The sequence below is a fragment of the Microcaecilia unicolor genome, chromosome 7 (genome assembly GCF_901765095.1).
Source record: "Microcaecilia unicolor chromosome 7, aMicUni1.1, whole genome shotgun sequence".
Taxonomy (NCBI): domain Eukaryota; kingdom Metazoa; phylum Chordata; class Amphibia; order Gymnophiona; family Siphonopidae; genus Microcaecilia; species Microcaecilia unicolor.
This window is the reverse complement of record NC_044037.1, coordinates 268,516,869-268,535,132: the sequence shown is the minus strand read 5'-3', so window position 1 is coordinate 268,535,132 and position 18,264 is coordinate 268,516,869. Positions and strand designations below refer to the sequence as shown.

At 43.6% G+C, this 18,264-nt stretch overlaps 1 protein-coding gene across 1 annotated transcript in view; it reads right to left on the bottom strand.

Annotated features, from left to right (window-relative positions):
• MAP3K19 (mitogen-activated protein kinase kinase kinase 19) overlaps nt 1-18,264 on the bottom strand; it is an 86,876-nt gene that overhangs the window by 10,553 nt on the left and 58,059 nt on the right. The window contains exons 10-11 of the mRNA XM_030210568.1: nt 17,283-17,326; nt 5,545-8,034 (exon numbers count right to left, since the gene is read on the bottom strand). Coding sequence (XP_030066428.1) covers nt 5,545-8,034; nt 17,283-17,326 — 2,534 coding nt within the window. The remainder of the gene's footprint in view (nt 1-5,544; nt 8,035-17,282; nt 17,327-18,264) is intronic.

Below are 18,264 nucleotides of genomic sequence, written 5' to 3'. Positions count from 1 at the left end.
GGAAAGGGTTACAACTGTGCTAGGTATTCAGGTTCAATTAAGTTATAAAATAGGAGTTATGCAATCAGCAATCTTGTCTCCTCTTTTGAACAAGGATAAAGGTAAGTTGTTATGCTTAAGGAGTAAGCTATACAACTGGTTTTATCAGAATGGAAAGATAATACTGCTTTATAAATGAATGCCTGTTGGAATGCTGTCTGGTTCATAAACATGACGTGGCTGCTATTAAGAGATGTAACATTCAACGGTTTAAAAGGGTGTGGGCACCATTGGATGTTTTTGTCAGCTTAATAATGTTGATTTGTACTGGAAAACTATTTGAGAATGATGTCCTGTGGGTTGGGGACAGTATGTATTTGATCAATAAAAATATTGAAGCAATCCTTATTTCATATCCACAAAATAGATCTCTCATACTTTAAATTCATGATGTGTGCGGTCTAATTAGGTAAAAAAAAAAAAATCATTACAATTCTCAGGTTAGGTGAACCACATATTGGACGCCCCTATAATGCTATTCCCATTCTTAGTCATCTTCACCAAGCTCAGCTTTTCTCATCAATCAATAGTGCTTTCCACTTTTATCTAAGACCTCAGGCATGCAGAAAGGAACAGGCTCAGCAAGTATTGGACTGTAAAAGAACACTGGCTTACCACATGAAAAGAAAATAATCACATCTCCAGCCTACTCAACACTTTATGTCCTTTAAAAAAAATTATTTATAGAATTATCTTATACAAACCAAGAAGTAAACTTGCACAGCAAAGCTATATAAGAAATTTAAGACAAGGAAATAATTTCAACAAGAAAATTTCTAATCAGAAGAAACATAAAGAAAAGCTACCATTCGTTATTATAGCTAAAGCCCACCAATAGAAGGTTCCAATACCAAGTAGGAAGAACAAGGAAAATTATATAAAAGAAGACAAAAAGGAAAATTCCTGTAGCCTGATCCTTCAAGTACCCATCATCCCATCGCCCCCTTTAAGTGGTTCATTCCCCTGGAAGGGGTCCTCCTACCTCTAGTTGCCACAAAAGAAATCAGATGAGAGGGTTCCCAAAATATATACTTTGCTGAATAGTAAATTATAATACATTTACAAGGGAACTTGAGGTAGAAAGAAGCTCCCATCTGGATAATACCAGGACAAAGGAGCAAAAATTGCTGCTTCTGTTTTTGAGTTTTACGTAAAGTGTCTGGAAAAGACCTTAAACAACTTATTCCTATTTCTAAAGTGCAATTTCAATAAATGATTCCTATCAAAACTATTTCCCAAAGTAACTAACAAAGTAGCATGTTGATCACTTATACCAGATCTTAACAAGTCCAAAGAATCTGCAAATATCGCCTTCACAGAGTCTATTAAATCATGTTTCTTTCCATGTAGGTAGTCTGCTTGAATAATTACTGGAAAAGATCCTTTTGTCAAGCTTAAAACTTCTAACAGTTATTTTTAAACATATCTTTAGGTGATATTCTACTCTTTAGGAAAGTTCAACAGTCTTACATTTGCAGGTCTAATTACATTGTCCCATACTTTCCATTTTTGAATGCTGCTTCTTCGTATCCTTTTATGCTAACAGGCTAGGATCACCAGTAACTAAAAACTTTGAGGCCCTTAAGTGGATGATTTTCTGTTTGAATTTCATCCAGAGTTTTCCCACGGAAACATTGCTTATCCCATTGTGTGACAATATTAGGGCTGGATTTGATAGGAGCTTGAGCTACTTTATGGTGGCTCTAGACATCTCAGCGGCTTTTAATTACTTTACATCATGCATTGCTGCTGGGACGCTTAGAAGAATTGGGAGTGGGGGGGGTAGGGCTCTTTTTTTTGAGTAGTAGATATTTTTCAAGTACAAACTAATCAGATTACGATTAGAAATTTGTTCAGGAGTGTCCCGGGGTTTGGCTCTTTCACCTGTTATTGATTAGCATCTATATGTTATCTTTATGTAATCTTCTAAAAGGTTTGGGAGTATCTCACCAAATTTATGCCGACGACATCCAGTTCATTTTTCCTACTGAGAATCTGTTACAGAGGCATTTGATTGCCTGAGTCTTTTTTTTTTTTTCAACAGCGAAGAGCTGGATGTCGACCAATAGTTAAAACTTAATATGGCTAAGACTCAAATAATGATATCAGACAGAACTGATCTATCTTTTCCTGTACAAAATGATTTGGAAGGTCTAATGATTGACATTAAAACGAGAAATTAAATATCTCTGGGTACTCCTGGATGACTTTCTTTTTCAGGCCATGTCTGGAGCCTGGCTAGACAAATTTTCTTTAAAATCATGCTTTTGGGTAGATTAAGGGCCTATTTGTCAGAGGATAACTTTAGATCAGTTATTTATTTATTTATTTATTTATTTATTGCACGTGTATCCCACATTTTCCAACCTCTTTGCAGGTTCAATGTGGCTTACAATACATCATGGATAGTGGAAATGGGAAGAGAGTAGACATTTGGTATTACAGAAGGATTTGGGTTGCATGGCAAAAGAATACATAATAGTATCTTTGCTCATAGCACTTGCTTTGTTTATTGGAGCTTTGGGGACCCTGTTGCATCCTCTTCAAATGGTGCAAGATGTTTTAGCAAGGATACCTGCACTACCCAAGCTGCAAAGGACTCAAATACAAATCAATCTTCTCATCCAGCTTTTCCTACATAAGCACACAACTGTGGAACGCGCTACCAAAAGCCTTGAAAACGACGTATGACCACTTAAACTTCCGGAAAACACTAAAAACTCACCTGTTTCGGAAGGCATACCCCACCGACCCAACCTGAATGCCTGCTCTCTGCGACACAACAAAACCAAAGGACATAATTGGACATAACACAACTCTTCCGCTGTACGATTCCCTAATGTGGCTGTGCCGCACAAACTCTTACCTTACCATAATATCACTTTGTATTTTGTTCACACCGGAGACTGCTAACCCCTCTCCGATACTATGTAAGCCACATTGAGCCTGCAAATAGGTGGGAAAATGTGGGATACAAATGTAACAAATAAAAAATAAATAAAATAGTGACCAGAACAGCTCGATTTGACCATATCACCCCAGTTCTGATGAAACTCCATTGGCTGCCGGCTAAATGATGCTCACAATTTAAGATTCTGACACTAATTTGTAAGTGTCTGAACAATGAGGCTCCTGCCAGTTTGGCTATTCATATTACAAATGTACTGTCCAAAAAGTTCCCTTTGCTCTGATAACAAGTTGTTACTTGATTTACCTACTGTAAAATGTATACGACTGGAAGATCATAGATGAGAATGTGGAAGGAGTGAGTCTGTGGAATCGGCTCTCAGATCAAATTCGCCGATTGAATAACTGTGGTCATTTTAGAAAATGTGTGAAGGCATTCCTTTTTAGGGAAGCCTTTGGTATTGATCTGGAGGCTTAGGGATGTTTGCTATCTGTGATTTTTGTTTGTTTTGCTAGAAGAGCAAGTATTGATAATCTATTTTTATTGTGTAAGTGAAAATTGTAAACCGCCTAGAAAGTTTGATAGCGCGGTATAGAAACTGTGTAATAAATAAATACAAATTTGGGCTTAACATGCCCTAACGTGGGCCTTCTCACACACTAAGCCACGATTTAACATTGCACAATTTAAGACTTTTTCAAATATTTGTTTCAGATCGTGCGCTAATGTTCTCATTAGCATGCAGTACCTGTTAAAAATGTTAACATGGGATCCCTTCGTGCTCCCATGTTAACTCCACATTAGCCAGTTTAGTGCATTCTAATGGCAATGTGCTAACATGTTCATGCCCATTCTCCACCCATGGCATGCCCCCTCCAAAAATCTTTTTAAAAAAATAGGTAGCACATGAGTTAGCATGCACAAAGAAGCGACATACTGCAAATGCCTTAGCGCGTTTTACAGTAGCCTGTTTATTCCATGTTAAACACACATTGGGCCAGATTCTATATAAGGCACCTAAAACATCTGCACAGTAAACATTTCCAGCTAAGCATATTCTTTAAGCGGCACCTAGATTTAGGCACAGTATATAGAATATGCTTAATTGATATCCCAGTGCCTAAAACTAGATTGTGAGCTCTTTGAGCAGGGACTGTCTTTTTTGTGTATGGTGTACAGCGCTGCGTATGCCTTGTAGCGCTATAGAAATGATAAGTAGTAGCAGTAAAACTACATGCCTCCATTTACACCAACGAAAATGTGGCATAAATCCCTGCACTGAGCCATGTTCTACAACTACGCCTGTAAATTTTGGAATGCCCACGAAACGCCTATTTCCCTGCCCATAACCATGCCCCTTTTCAATTGAGCACATTATAATTTGGGTGCAGTTCATTGCAGAATCTGCTTAGCAAGTTGTGCTTGTAAATTCTAATTATTGCCAATTAGTGCTCATTATTGCTTCTTAGGTGCTGTTATTAAGGCTGGTTAGCTAGTTAAGCCAATTAAGTTACACACTTTGTTATGGAATACTAGGGGTGTAGCCACGGGTAGGCCTGGATGGGCCCAGGCCCAGCCACTTTCTCTCCAGGCCCGCCCACCCAACATCCCCTCGCATGTCCTCAGTGGCGTACCGAGGGCGGGGCAGTGGGGGCGGATCGCCCTGGGTGCACTCGTGAGGGGGTGCTGCCATGAACGTCTTGCTCCCCCCCTCCCCCGACTGGTGCGGTGCTGCCGTCTTTATCCCCCCCCCCCCCTTCCGGTGCGGTGCTGCATCGGTGTCCTCCTCCCCCATCCCCCCGACTAGTGCGGTTTCATTCTTCCCCTTCTCGCTCCACATCTGCCCCACTCTGCACATCTTTAAACTTCGAGGCTTCTGGCAGCAGCATCAGCAATGTAAGCGCTGCCTTCGGCCAGCCCTGGAAGCCTTCTCTGGACAGCGTCCCACCTACGTGGGAAGCTGTATAGAGGGTGCTTCCGGGGCAGGCAGAAGGCAGTGCTTACATTGCTGATGCTGCTGCCGGAAGCCTCAAAGTTTAAAGACGTGCAGGAGCAGAGCGGGCATGAGTGAGGAGGGGGAGAGCGATACCGCACTAGTCCGGGGGGGGGGGGGGAAGCAATGTCAGCCAGACAGACAGACCAAAGGGAAAGGGGGGAGGAGAGAGGAGGATGTGATGCCATATCTAAGAGGAAGAGGGGGTGGAGACTGCGATGCCAGACCTAAGCGGAAAGGGTGGCGAAGAGAGGAAGGAAAGCAATGGCAGGGGAATGGGAAAAGGGGGGTGGAGAAAGGAGTGTGAGTGATGCTAGTCTAGATCTAAGGGAAGCAAGAAGGGGAGGGAAGAGAAAGGGTGGGATGCATGAGGGTGAGGAGACTGGGAAAAAGCTGGATCAGTGGAGGGGGAGAACAAGATGCAGTATTATGAAGCAGGGGAGAGAGATACTGGCCCTGGGTTTGGAGTGCAGGAGAGAGGGAGAAAGAAGGGTGAAGAACATGGGAAGGGATGGGGACACAGAGCAAAAGCTGAACATGGGGGAACAGGGACAGAGACACATATATTTTATAAGTTTGGTACAGCTAGCATCCTTTAAATTACCTTCAGTTCATTTACCTGCATTTCATCCTTGTCACCTCCATGCATCGTATTTCTTTCTTCTATATTGAAGGCATTTAGATTTTCTATACTTCTGTTCTCAGGTGTTTTGGAAGACTTGGCATCATCTTCATCAAGTGATAATAGTTTTGCTGCCAGGCAGCACAGCAATTCATCAGTCAGTTCTTCATTACTTTCACAATCAAGAATTTGCTGGTAGGTCTTGGAAACGGAGGCAAAAGATTCTAAAGTCTCTTCATCATTTTTATCCTGTGTTAACGAATGTATGGAGTTACTTTCACACACATATGAAATAATCTCGTTTTGGTGCTGCAGAGAAAGGTTGGTTCCTTTGTTCTCTCTGAAAGAGAGTGCAATCTGATCCTCATGTTTTAGGATATTGTCATATTGTATAGGTTTATCAAAATTGTGGCTGAATTTCAGTTCTGTAAGACTCTTATTGGCCTCTTCTTGGACTATGGCTTTCTTGTAACTTTCTAGGCCTGTCTCTACTAAATCATTCCCAGAAATACTGAAACTTGCAATCTTCTGATCAACCACCTCTGATAAATTGAAAGATGTGTCACAATCAATTGCACTGTTCCATGCTGTATATCTGTTGTGCACAGGTTGTTCCAAAGTGGCTTCTTTAATGATTGACAAGTTTGAGTTAAGACTTATTTCCCTCTTTCTAATAGACTGTGAATTCTCTGACACCTGAAGAGGGACCTCTTCATCAGGGAGAACTGAATCACTTCTGGAAACATTTATTTGCCAGTCTGGACCCGAGATGAGCACATTATCTAGCTCATTGTCCCTATCTATTATCGGTGAAGGTTTTTCTTTTGGAATTGTTCTTTTATTCTTTTCTTTTATCCCAAGAGAACTCTTTTTATTTTTAGAATGTGCTTTATTCTGGGTATTCCTAAGTCTGTTCTCAGTTGTGGCAGCAGTTCTGGAGCATTTGTTTGGAAGGCATCTCCTAGGCGGGGCAGAAAAAGCGTCTCTGCAATATTCACTGTCATGTTTCAAAGGTTCGCGATCATTGGAATACATTGGGGTGCTAAACATTTCATAAATTCCTGGGCCCTGCTCATGTGATTGTATTTCCATGAACATGTCACTATATTTCAGATCCATGAAATCAGAAGTAGACTGTGGTCGAGGTGCAGATTTATTAATGTTCGCTAAACTTTTGCATGTGCAAGGAAAACCTTGCTTTTTAGATTTCTGGGCACCTTTAACCATATGGTTTGATGTCATTTGAGGCCTTTTCTTTTGAAGTTTTGATGGTAACCCTGTATGATTGAGTGTCACAGAAGGACCAATAATCTCCTTTAGATTAATCTTATTTATTTGAGGGGTTATATTATGTTTTACACAAATCTCTGTAGACACAATATAGTCTTCAGGTGTCCGGCAATTCATTTTGGTCTTTGATGGAGCTGATTTATTTCTATATTTTTTATTTCTCTTGTTTTTGACATTCTCTTTTTGAGCAAATATATTGAAACTGTGATTGACATTATAAGGAATGCCATTAATTATACCTTTTCTTTTAATTGGCCCTTGTTTGGTACACTGAATATGTGAGTTCCTCTGTGGTTCATACTCTGATATTGTAATCTGCACTATTGGCACTTTCTGATTAATTTCCATTGCATTTACTTCTGAAATTGATCCTTGGTCATTTGATGTAAGCAGCTCCACAGAGCATGCACCACATGCCAATTGTTTTTCTGGAGAAACGTGAACTAATAGGTTGGGATATGTTTCTACTACTGAGCAACTTTGCAACTCAGTATAATTTGTTTCTGAAGCTTCAGCCTTGCATGCTTCAGCTCCGTTTAATTGGATTACTTGGTTTTCAGCTATAGAATCCATCAGTCCAGTGTTTTTTTCACACTTAGCAACATAACTTGGCATCTTCTCAGAAGATATGACCTTTCCTGTTTTGATCATAATGGCATATGGTATTGCTAAATTTGGTTCACAATTGTATTTTAAACTGTCTGCGTTTTTTAATCTAGGTCTTGTTTCACCTTCATCTGTGGTCCCTTTTATTCTACTCGAGTCGAGGTAAGCAGAGCTGTTGTTTACATCATCACAGTTGTCAAATCCAGTCAAGAGTTCTTCAGTGTTGGAATGTTCCAAGCAGGCATCTAACTCACCTTCACTAAAACTTAACATCCCCTCAATTTTGTATTGTTGTTTCAGGCCTTCAAAGGAGCTATCACAGTTACTCATATAAGGAAGGATAGTAGAGTGTACACTGCTCTCAGAAATATCAGAGGGACTAGTTTCGAAAGACCTTTTGCATACTTCAGTCTTGTTGTAATTTGGTAGCTGAGGAAGTAAAGAAGACTTAATAGGTTTTATAGGAAAGTGTGTAATACTTGAAAGGTTACTGTCAACTTTTTTAATGTCCTTATCTTCCAATGGAGTAAGCTGCACAGCTCTTCCAGGCTGAAATTTCACTGGTGGAAAAGGGTGCTAGAAGATAAATAAAATAATATGTATTAGTAGGGCCACCACAAAAGAAAACTGGTGGGTGAGGGTGATGGGGGGGAGGGGTCAGAGCAATTACATATCTTGAAATAAAGTCCATTAACTAATTTTCAAGGGGATGGTTTTAGAAACGAGATTGAAAAGATGTAATCCATGGAGTATACACAATTTCTGAACATTTTCGTTTTTACACTGAGCAGCTCCCTTTTTTTCAACTTCTGTATATGACCTACAAAGTATAAACTTTTATGCATGTGCAGTTGAAAAACAACACAGATGAACAAACTATTAAGCATACACGGAGGGGCATTTTCAAAAGAACATCCAAGTCAGAACATCCCAAACAAATGTCAATCTCGCATCAGTGGCGTTCCTAGGGGGCCTGACACCCGGGGCGGATCGCCGATGCGCCCCGCCCCCCCGGGTGCAGCGCCCCCCCCCCGGAACAGCGCAACGCCCTCCTCCCCAGCGAAAGAACCCCCCGGATGCACGCCGCTGGGGGGGGGGGGTGCCGCGCGCCTGCCGACTCTTCGTTTTCATGCTCCCTCTGCCCCGGATCAGGAAGTAACCTATTCCGGGGCAAAGAGAGCGTGAAAACGAATAGCCGACAGGCGAGCGGCACCCCCCCCAGCGGCGTGCACCCGGGGCAGACCGCCCCCACAGCCCCCCCCCTTGGTACGCCACTGTCTCGCATGTATTTTTGAACAGCATACAGCCTGTTCAAAAGTACGTGAGATGGACATCCATGCACTGGAAACATCCTGCCTGAACATCCATTTTACGAACTCAAATGTCCACATTTTAAACGGGCGAAAACAAGGGTCATGGATGTCTGTATAGCAGCATTCTTAAAAAATGGCCACACACATGTCTGAGCAGAGGGTCAACCTAATGGTTAGTGCAGTGGACTATAAGGGACCCAGGCTCAAATCTCTTTTTTTTTTCTTAAATGTGTCTTCTAGGAACAAAAAGAAAATACCTACCGTACCTGAATGTATATCACCTCAATAGCCTTTAGGTTGGCAGGTGTGTCATATAATTAGGTACAGTAGGTAATTGTTTCTGGAGAGCTCACGATTGAAAAAAAGAGTTGACGTGGGATTTGAACCTGGGTTCCTTGGTTTTTGCAATCCACTGCAGTAATCACTAGGTGGCTACACAGACCTGCTTCCTGCTCTGTTAAGAATGCCCATAATACTTGAAGCTGGTGTCCCCTTCTTGTTTCACTTTCAGGGGAGAGGGATAGGACAGCAACCACTGGGATATTAAGGAAGTGTCATGCTCAGTTTCACTAAAAGGAGTGTGCTGGACGTGAGGGGAGGAGACACCAGGGCAGGCAATGCGGTGTGGTACTGGAGACCAGTGCTGGATGAAGGCTTCAGCTGCTGGGGGTTGGAGACCCCCCTCCCCGCCAGCCAAGGTATTTGCGGCAGAGGTGCTTCAGCTGGTAGAGGTTGGGGACCCCTGCCAGCCAAGATGTACAGTGGAGGTTGTGGGTTGGAAGTGGTAGGGCGGCAGACAAAAATATGCCCCCCCCCCAACCTTGGGCTCTGGCCTCCTCCCACCTCGAGGTCTGGCTACCCCTGGGCCCACCCTTGCTTTGTCCATGTGTATGCCCCACCTTAACAAAATAAGTTTGGTTAATACATGCACCAGTATATGATGACTCAGTTGATTATAAGGTGGAGGAAAGACTTCAGTTTTGACAGCAGTGCTAATATTTTATAGCCGCTAGTTGATACATCATAAGTCAAAAAAACCTGCCACCATCCTAATTATAATTATTTATCTTTAATGTACCTTATATTCTTATTTACTTATCTATTTTCACTCTTTCTTTTTGTTATTTTTCAAATGACTAGTTTTGGAAAAATTGCTTAGCTTTAAAGAAGCAGCTTTATATTTCACTGCACAAGGTCTAGGGAGCCCCTCAGTTTCACAGCATGTCACTTCCTCGGGAGCTGCCAGCACAACTTAACGCTTCCACCAGTTTTGCCGCCTCATACCAGTTTTTTTGTCTTAGAGTTTCATCTTCATTCTCTCCACGCTAGTGACAGTATGGCGCTACCTTGCAATTATGCACCATAGCACTTATGTGCTACTTTATATAATATGCGTAGTGCGTTTTGGCATGTATCTGCCAATTAGGGCAGTACTTAGGTGCACAAGGTGTGTATAACTGCACACACAACAACAGGACACAGGAGGAAAAAAAACCCCTATGGTGAATCCAAATGCCAAGGAGCAAGTAGGAGATGAACAAATGACTTCCAGAGAGCAGAGAGATACAACCTCACACTTCATTGAACAAGCACCAGAAAGGGACCTGACACAGGGCTGTGTTTTGGTGGAACAAACTGCATCTCTCTGCTCTCTGGAAGTCATTTGATCATATAACTGTACATATCTATTTATGGAATATCCTTGATGTCACTCTCAAAATGAAACAGGAAATAAGTAATGTTTCATTTTTGCACACACTTAAAATTTACTAGAGCATTAGAACAAAAAAAAAACATATTAAATGCAATGGAGGGAAAAAGCCAATGAATAACAAATCAAAGAAATGTTTACATACTCACCACTAAATATTCCATTATCAAAATACTGAACTCTAATCAAACACAAAGCTATTACAATGCATGCTTTTCATAAACTCAGAATTCCCTCAGCATACACAGGACAAAGCATAAAAGAATATTTGTGCTCAGAATTCACAACCATAATGTATACCAGTATAAAAAAAAATCCCTGCCCAGATCAGAACTGGTAACTTTACACTTCTTCAGTATTTATGTGCCTTTCTAGATTTCTCCTCACTACATACAGCCTGTCATGTGCTACTTATTTCTGGCTTAGATCACAGTAAACTCTGTTTATGCCGGTCTATCAATATCTCAAAATTAAACATCTCCAAATTATTCAGAACAAATTGTTTGTTAGAGCTAGAAAATCTGGCCATATCACCCGCGCTCCTGGGCTGCGTCTTTCCACTGCCCACCCAGAGCCCTCCTCCAGAGTTACTGTTTTTCTTAGCAGTAACTCTCCTTGTCCTTAGCCAATGGATTCACTTCTTTCAAATCCTGGGACTCCCCTTCACCCTCCAGCTCAATGACAGGGGATCTTCAGGCAACCAAAGACCCAGGGACCAACAAGTGAATAACGACAGCATCCCCTACCCTAAAGGGCAACCAACTCTTTTTATTAACAACTAACTCCACCTCCCCGGTCACTCTTCCTTTCAGTGCACTTTCTGTCTGCATCTTATTCCAAAGCTACTCCCCTTGGGCTGGGCTTCCTCCCACCCGGGGACCTCTCAGTCATTCCCCCCCCCCCCTCAGTGGCATTCTATAGGGACTTACTCTGCTAAATTCCCACCCTAATAGGGGATTACACTAGGCATGCATAAATGGACCACAGCTACGTGTGGCACTTACTTGCGTAATTTAAGAGTATTCTATAACGTGCATATAAGTAGGAGATGTGCCCATGTCCTGCCCATCAGTGGCGTAGCCACAGGTGGGCCTGGGTGGGGGCCCACCCATTTTGGACTCAGGCCCACCCAAAATTGCGACACTCTTGCTGTGGCTGGTGGGGATCCCCAAACCTTGCCAGCTGAAGATTTTCTGTCCTTAGGCAGTCCTCACTCTTCCAAATGTTGGCCAGCAGCACTTGCCTTGAACTGAGGCTGAGACTGGCCCTTCTGCACGTGGGCAGTTTTCGCACAAGCAAAAAGCCCTGAGCATGCACAGCATGTACGGCCTGTCAGTAGCAGTATCAATTTGAAGCAAGTGCTGCTGGCTGCAATCTGGAAAAGTGCTGGCTGCTTGAGGAGGAGGAAATCTTCAGTTGGCAGGGTTTGGGGATCCCTGCCAGCTCAAGTATTTAATATTTGGGGCTTGTGGGCAGGGAGGGAAGGAGAGAGGAGCAAATGGGGGGGGGGGTGAATTCCATGCCCACCCACCTTAGGCTCAGGCTCATCCACAATTAGCCATCTGGCTATGCCCCTGCTGCCCATGCTCCTCCCATGTCTATGCTTCTTGCATTTACATGCTAAGGCCATTGTGCAAGTATCCTATATAATAATTCTCACCTCCAACAGGATGTGCTTGGGACAGTGCCTGCCGGAAGTGGTCTGCTAGGCAGGCAGGCACTGACCTCAGTGATATCAGTGACAGACAATTTGGCAAAGCAAAACAATCTGAGTGCTGGCCATTAGGGGGCAGATGCACTAAAGCTAAATGAGCCTTTAATGACTCTCCAACGAGGAAAATTTGATCCGTTGCATGCATCAAAGGGCTTTTACCGAGGAAGCCAGCAGCTAACGAAAACGGAATGGAGATGAGCAATTAGTGTGAAAACCCCATTGAAACGACATGCACTAACCTTTTCCGATTGCCTTTACGCAGGAAAAAGGCAGGAAATCTAACGAGAGGTCTGGACCTCTCGTTAGGACAGCTCTGTGCCAGGAAAAAGTGTAAAGTTAAAAAACAAACAAACTTTGAGCCAATCCCAGCGCATTAGCAGAGCTAAAAGCGCTGTGATTGGTCCAAAGGACCTCAGAAAACTCATCAAATAAAAAAATAAAAAAAGGGTCGGGAGGGGGCAAGGGCGCTCGTCCGAGGCGTCCTGTATGGACGGCCTTGCCCCCCCCCCCCCCGCTGTTCCCCACTTTCCGCCGCTCCCCCCACCCCGAAAAAGCAAAATTCAAGCAGCCCCTGCCCCCCTCCCTTCCTCACTACTCTCTCACCTCAGCTCCGCCTCCCGACATCCTCCGTCCTGTGCCCCGCCCCCTTTTGGGGTCGTCGCCGCCATTCCCCTCCTCCATCGGGCCCCCCTCCCTCTTACCGGGCCCGTGCAGCGCCTCTCTCCTCTGTCCGAAGGCGCTGCACGGGCAAGAAGAAAGCTGATGCCTGCCTTCGCCCAGCTTCGATGGCGCGTCTTTCTCCTGCTGGGCCCGCCCCTGTCTGATGTCAGTAACCTACGTAGGTTACCGACGTCAGACAGGGGCGGGCCCAGGAGGAGAAAGACGCGCCATCGAAGCTGGGCGAAGGCAGGCATCAGCTTTCTTCTTGCCCGTGCAGCGCCTTCGGACAGAGGAGAGAGGCGCTGCACGGGCCCGGTAAGAGGGAGGGGGGCCCGATGGAGGAGGGGAATGGCGGCGACGACCCCAAAAGGGGGTGGGGCACAGGACGGAGGATGTCGGGAGGCGGAGCTGAGGTGAGAGAGTAGTGAGGAAGGGAGGGGGGCAGGGGCTGCTTGAATTTTGCTTTTTCGGGGTGGGGGGAGCGGCGGAAAGTGGGGAACAGCGGGGGGGGGGGCAAGGCCGTCCATACAGGACACCTCGGACGAGCACCCTTGCCCCCTCCCGACCCTTTTTTTTTTTTTTTGTTTTGATTTGGGAGCCATGTGCTTGTGATTTGACTGTGTTTTGACTGTTTGTGGCATGCGCAGAGCAGCTAACATAACGCTTGGCTGCTCTGCGCATGATTTGGGGGCCGATTAACGATGTGTATTGTGATTCTTTGATACATTGTACGTTTCTATACCGATCTGAGCATGTGTGACTTTTTTTTTTGGTGCATTCTTCGTTTTTTAAAAATCGTTAGGGCCTTTAACGATTTTGATTTTTTTACGTTTGCTTGATGCATCTACCCCTAGGACACAGGGTTGATAGGAGAGTTTTAAAAGACTGAAGGAACCGAAAGTGTTAAATAGGGGGAGGGGGGAGTTCTGAACCACTGAAAGACATGAACATTTGGGAAAGGAAAACAATCTGAATGCTGGCCATTAGGACACAGGGTAGATAGGAGAGTTTTAAAAGACTGAAGGAAACGAAAGTGTTAAACTGGAGAAGTGGGGGGGGGAGTTGTGAATGACTGAAAGACATGCAAATTTGGGACAGGAAAACAATCTCAATGCTGGCCATTAGCACACAGGGTACATAGGACAGTTTTAAAAGACTGAAGGAACCAAAAGTGTTCGGGGGGGGGGGGGGGGGGAGCAAGTTCTGAATGAATGAAAGAAATGAAATTTACGAGAGGAACACAATCTGAATGCCGGGCATTTGTACACAGGGTAGATAGGACACTTTTTTTAAAAAATGAAGGACGTGAAAGTATTACATCTTGGGGGAGGGGTGAGGAGGAAAGCGGTGGGGTATCCGGATACTGGGCGTTAGAGCCACGGGGGTACATAGACTTTTGAAAGCCTTAAGGAACTCAAAGTGTGGGAAGGAAGAGGAAAAGGAGGGGAGGGAACGGGGTGAGGGCCATTAGGAACAGGGGAGGGGGCCCTGTCACACACTCTCATTCTCACACACACACTGTCACACAGACAGTCTCACTCTGTCACGCACCCGCACATTCACTCTGGCTCTCTCAAACGTACACACTCCCAGGAAAACGTTGCTAGCGCCCGTTTCATTTGTTACAGAAACGGGCCTTTTTTACTAGTATTGTAGAATACTGCTGTGTGCACAGCTTGCACTTCCATGCATACAGTGGTGGAAATAAGTATTTGATCCCTTGCTGATTTTGTAAGTTTGCCCACTGACAAAGACATGAGCAGCCCATAATTGAAGGGTAGGTTATTGGTAACAGTGAGAGATAGCACATCACAAATTAAATCCGGAAAATCACATTGTGGAAAGTATATGAATTTATTTGCATTCTGCAGAGGGAAATAAGTATTTAATCCCTCTGGCAAACAAGACCTAATACTTGGTGGCAAAACCCTTGTTGGCAAGCACAGCGGTCAGACGTCTTCTGTAGTTGATGATGAGGTTTGCACACATGTCAGGAGGAATTTTGGTCCACTCCTCTTTGCAGATCATCTCTAAATCATTAAGAGTTCTGGGCTGTCGCTTGGCAACTCGCAGCTTCAGCTCCCTCCATAAGTTTTCAATGGGATTAAGGTCTGGTGACTGGCTAGGCCACTCCATGACCCTAATGTGCTTCTTCCTGAGCCACTCCTTTGTTGCCTTGGCTGTATGTTTTGGGTCATTGTCGTGCTGGAAGACCCAGCCACGACCCATTTTTAAGGCCCTGGCGGAGGGAAGGAGGTTGTCACTCAGAATTGTACGGTACATGGCCCCATCCATTCTCCCATTGATGCGGTGAAGTAGTCCTGTGCCCTTAGCAGAGAAACACCCCCAAAACATAACATTTCCACCTCCATGCTTGACAGTGGGGATGGTGTTCTTTTGGTCATAGGCAGCATTTCTCTTCCTCCAAACACGGCGAGTTGAGTTCATGCCAAAGAGCTCAATTTTTGTCTCATCTGACCACAGCACCTTCTCCCAATCACTCTCGGCATCATCCAGGTGTTCACTGGCAAACTTCAGACGGGCCGTCACATGTGCCTTCCGGAGCAGGGGGACCTTGCGGGCACTGCAGGATTGCAATCCGTTATGTCGTAATGTGTTACCAATGGTTTTCGTGGTGACAGTGGTCCCAGCTGCCTTGAGATCATTGACAAGTTCCCCCCTTGTAGTTGTAGGCTGATTTCTAACCTTCCTCATGATCAAGGATACCCCACGAGGTGAGATTTTGCGTGGAGCCCCAGATCTTTGTCGATTGACAGTCATTTTGTACTTCTTCCATTTTCTTACTATGGCACCAACAGTTGTCTCCTTCTCACCCAGCGTCTTACGGATGGTTTTGTAGCCCATTCCAGCCTTGTGCAGGTGTATGATCTTGTCCCTGACATCCTTAGACAGCTCCTTGCTCTTGGCCATTTTGTAGAGGTTAGAGTCTGACTGATTCACTGAGTCTGTGGACAGGTGTCTTTCATACAGGTGACCATTGCCGACAGCTGTCTGTCATGCAGGTAACGAGTTGATTTGGAGCATCTACCTGGTCTGTAGGGGCCAGATCTCTTACTGGTTGGTGGGGGATCAAATACTTATTTCCCTCTGCAGAATGCAAATAAATTCATATACTTTCCACAATGTGATTTTCCGGATTTAATTTGTGATGTGCTATCTCTCACTGTTACCAATAACCTACCCTTCAATTATGGGCTGCTCATGTCTTTGTCAGTGGGCAAACTTACAAAATCAGCAAGGGATCAAATACTTATTTCCACCACTGTATGTGTACAGTGTACATGCATGTGTGCTAGTATTCTATAACAGACGCGCACAAGTGGTGCCTAACCATAAACACCCAGCTATAGAATGAATGTGTGAATGTTTAGTTTAGGCTTGCTAAATTAAACATATAACTCATTCAGATAATGACTGAAAGTTGCCATTATCTATTTAATTTTTTATTTTGATCTCGCTCCTCTGCACCTTTTATATGTTTGGTGTCAAGACATCCGGTTGGATTTTTAGTCCAATACTATTTGTATAAGGCCAAAAATCCATGAATAAGCCATTCACCAGCAGCTGGCTTTGAATAGTGGTCTGAATATATATATAGTAAAACCTCGGTTTTCGTCGCCTTCAGATTTCGTCGTTTTCGGTTTTCGTCATTTTTTTTCATCAAAAAATTTGTCTCAGTTTTCGTCTGTCGCCTCGGATTTCATCTTCAGCTGGCAGGGTCTGAAGGAGCAGCTGGAGGGTTTCTCCAAAAACAAGAAGCCCCATCGTTCCCGGGAAGTGAGACTGAGGGTCTCGACCGCTCACACAGTACAGCTGCCAGAGTTTCACTGCAGCCAAGAAGAGCAATAAGGGAAGCACAAACGTGCAAAGGGCTGGCTCTGAGCCCCTCCCATCAGAACGAGGCTGGCTAAAATCTTTAACCATTTGGATTCTCCTACCACCTCCAGCAGTTTCTGCAGTCCACACAGGCTTCATTGTGAGTATCTGCCCGCTCCAGGCTTTCTCCTGCCAACTGCACACTCCTTGCTTCCTTCTCTGCTGGTTTGCAGCTTTTTACAGTGTTTTTTTCTCCCCCCCTCAAGCTTTGGACTGCTAAACTGAATGAAAGAGCAGAGGAGAGAGACAAAGCTGAGGGATTAAGTTCCAGTTGAAGGGATGTTCACTGCCTCTAAGGTCTGGTGAACTGTGAAACCTGGACAGCTAGTCAGTGAAGAAGGAGACGAAAGAAAAGCCTAAAAAAGCAAGAGAATAGAGAGGAAAAGATACACGACGTTTATTAGAGACAAATGTAAGGGGAAGACACTTGCTTCGGTTTTCGTCGATAGTTTTCAGACGAATTATCGACGAAAACCGAGGTTTCACTGTATAGCTTTTAGTTTACCCAACAAGTAAATAAATATCTTACCTCCAGAGTTCCTTTATTATGTGTTCCATCAGCTGCTTTCAACCCTTTAAAACAAAACAAATTAGATACTATTTCCATGTTTTAGTTTTGATGCTATATTTTGCAGTTTCCTTATGAAACAGTTTGTGCGTGAGAAACAGTGCAGAAGCATTGACATGCATCATGCTACTTTCTTAACAGAATTAGTCAATTTTGAAGCAAAACCCAGAAGTTCAAAGTATTGTGACACAAATGATTTTCCATGAGACAATCCCATAATTACTGTATGTGAAGCAGAGGTTATCATTTTTTATTCAAATCTATTTTACACTCATTTTAAGTAGAGGAGTGTGGTAAAAATCTGTACCAAAAATTGTTACTGTATATCCACCAGTTACATGGTAAATTTATTTATTTATTGATGGCATTTGTATCCCGCATTATCCCAAACAAGTTAGGGTTCAATACGGCTTACATCAAACTTTTAAAGCAAATTGCAATAAGAAGGCTTTAACCGAAAATACAAAACGATAACAGGTAAAAACTTCCAAGCAGTAAGATGACTCATTTTGAAATAAATGAACTAAAAGAATAACAATCACGAAAAGTGGTGAGGAATTCACTCAATAAGAGTGCTTTCAACAATTTATGAAATTTCATGTAGTCGTTAACATATCTGAGTGACTTTGGTAGGAAATTTAATTTCCTAGTAGCTTGGTATGTGAAGCTTGCATCATGAATAGATCTGTAATGAAGATTTTTGTAACACGGAAAATGGAGGAGACGATATCTCTCGACATCGGGTGAGCATTACGTAAAGGTAATTTTATCAAGTATTGCATATAGTCAGGCAAAAGACCAAATAAAATTTGATTAAAAAGTCATGCCTACTTTACAGCAGCATTTAGACACGGTTCCCTCTAACCTCAGCAGGAGTCCTCCATCTGCATTACTGCCAATTGGGGGGGGGTGCTTCAATACTGTGTTTTCAATCAGTTGAGAC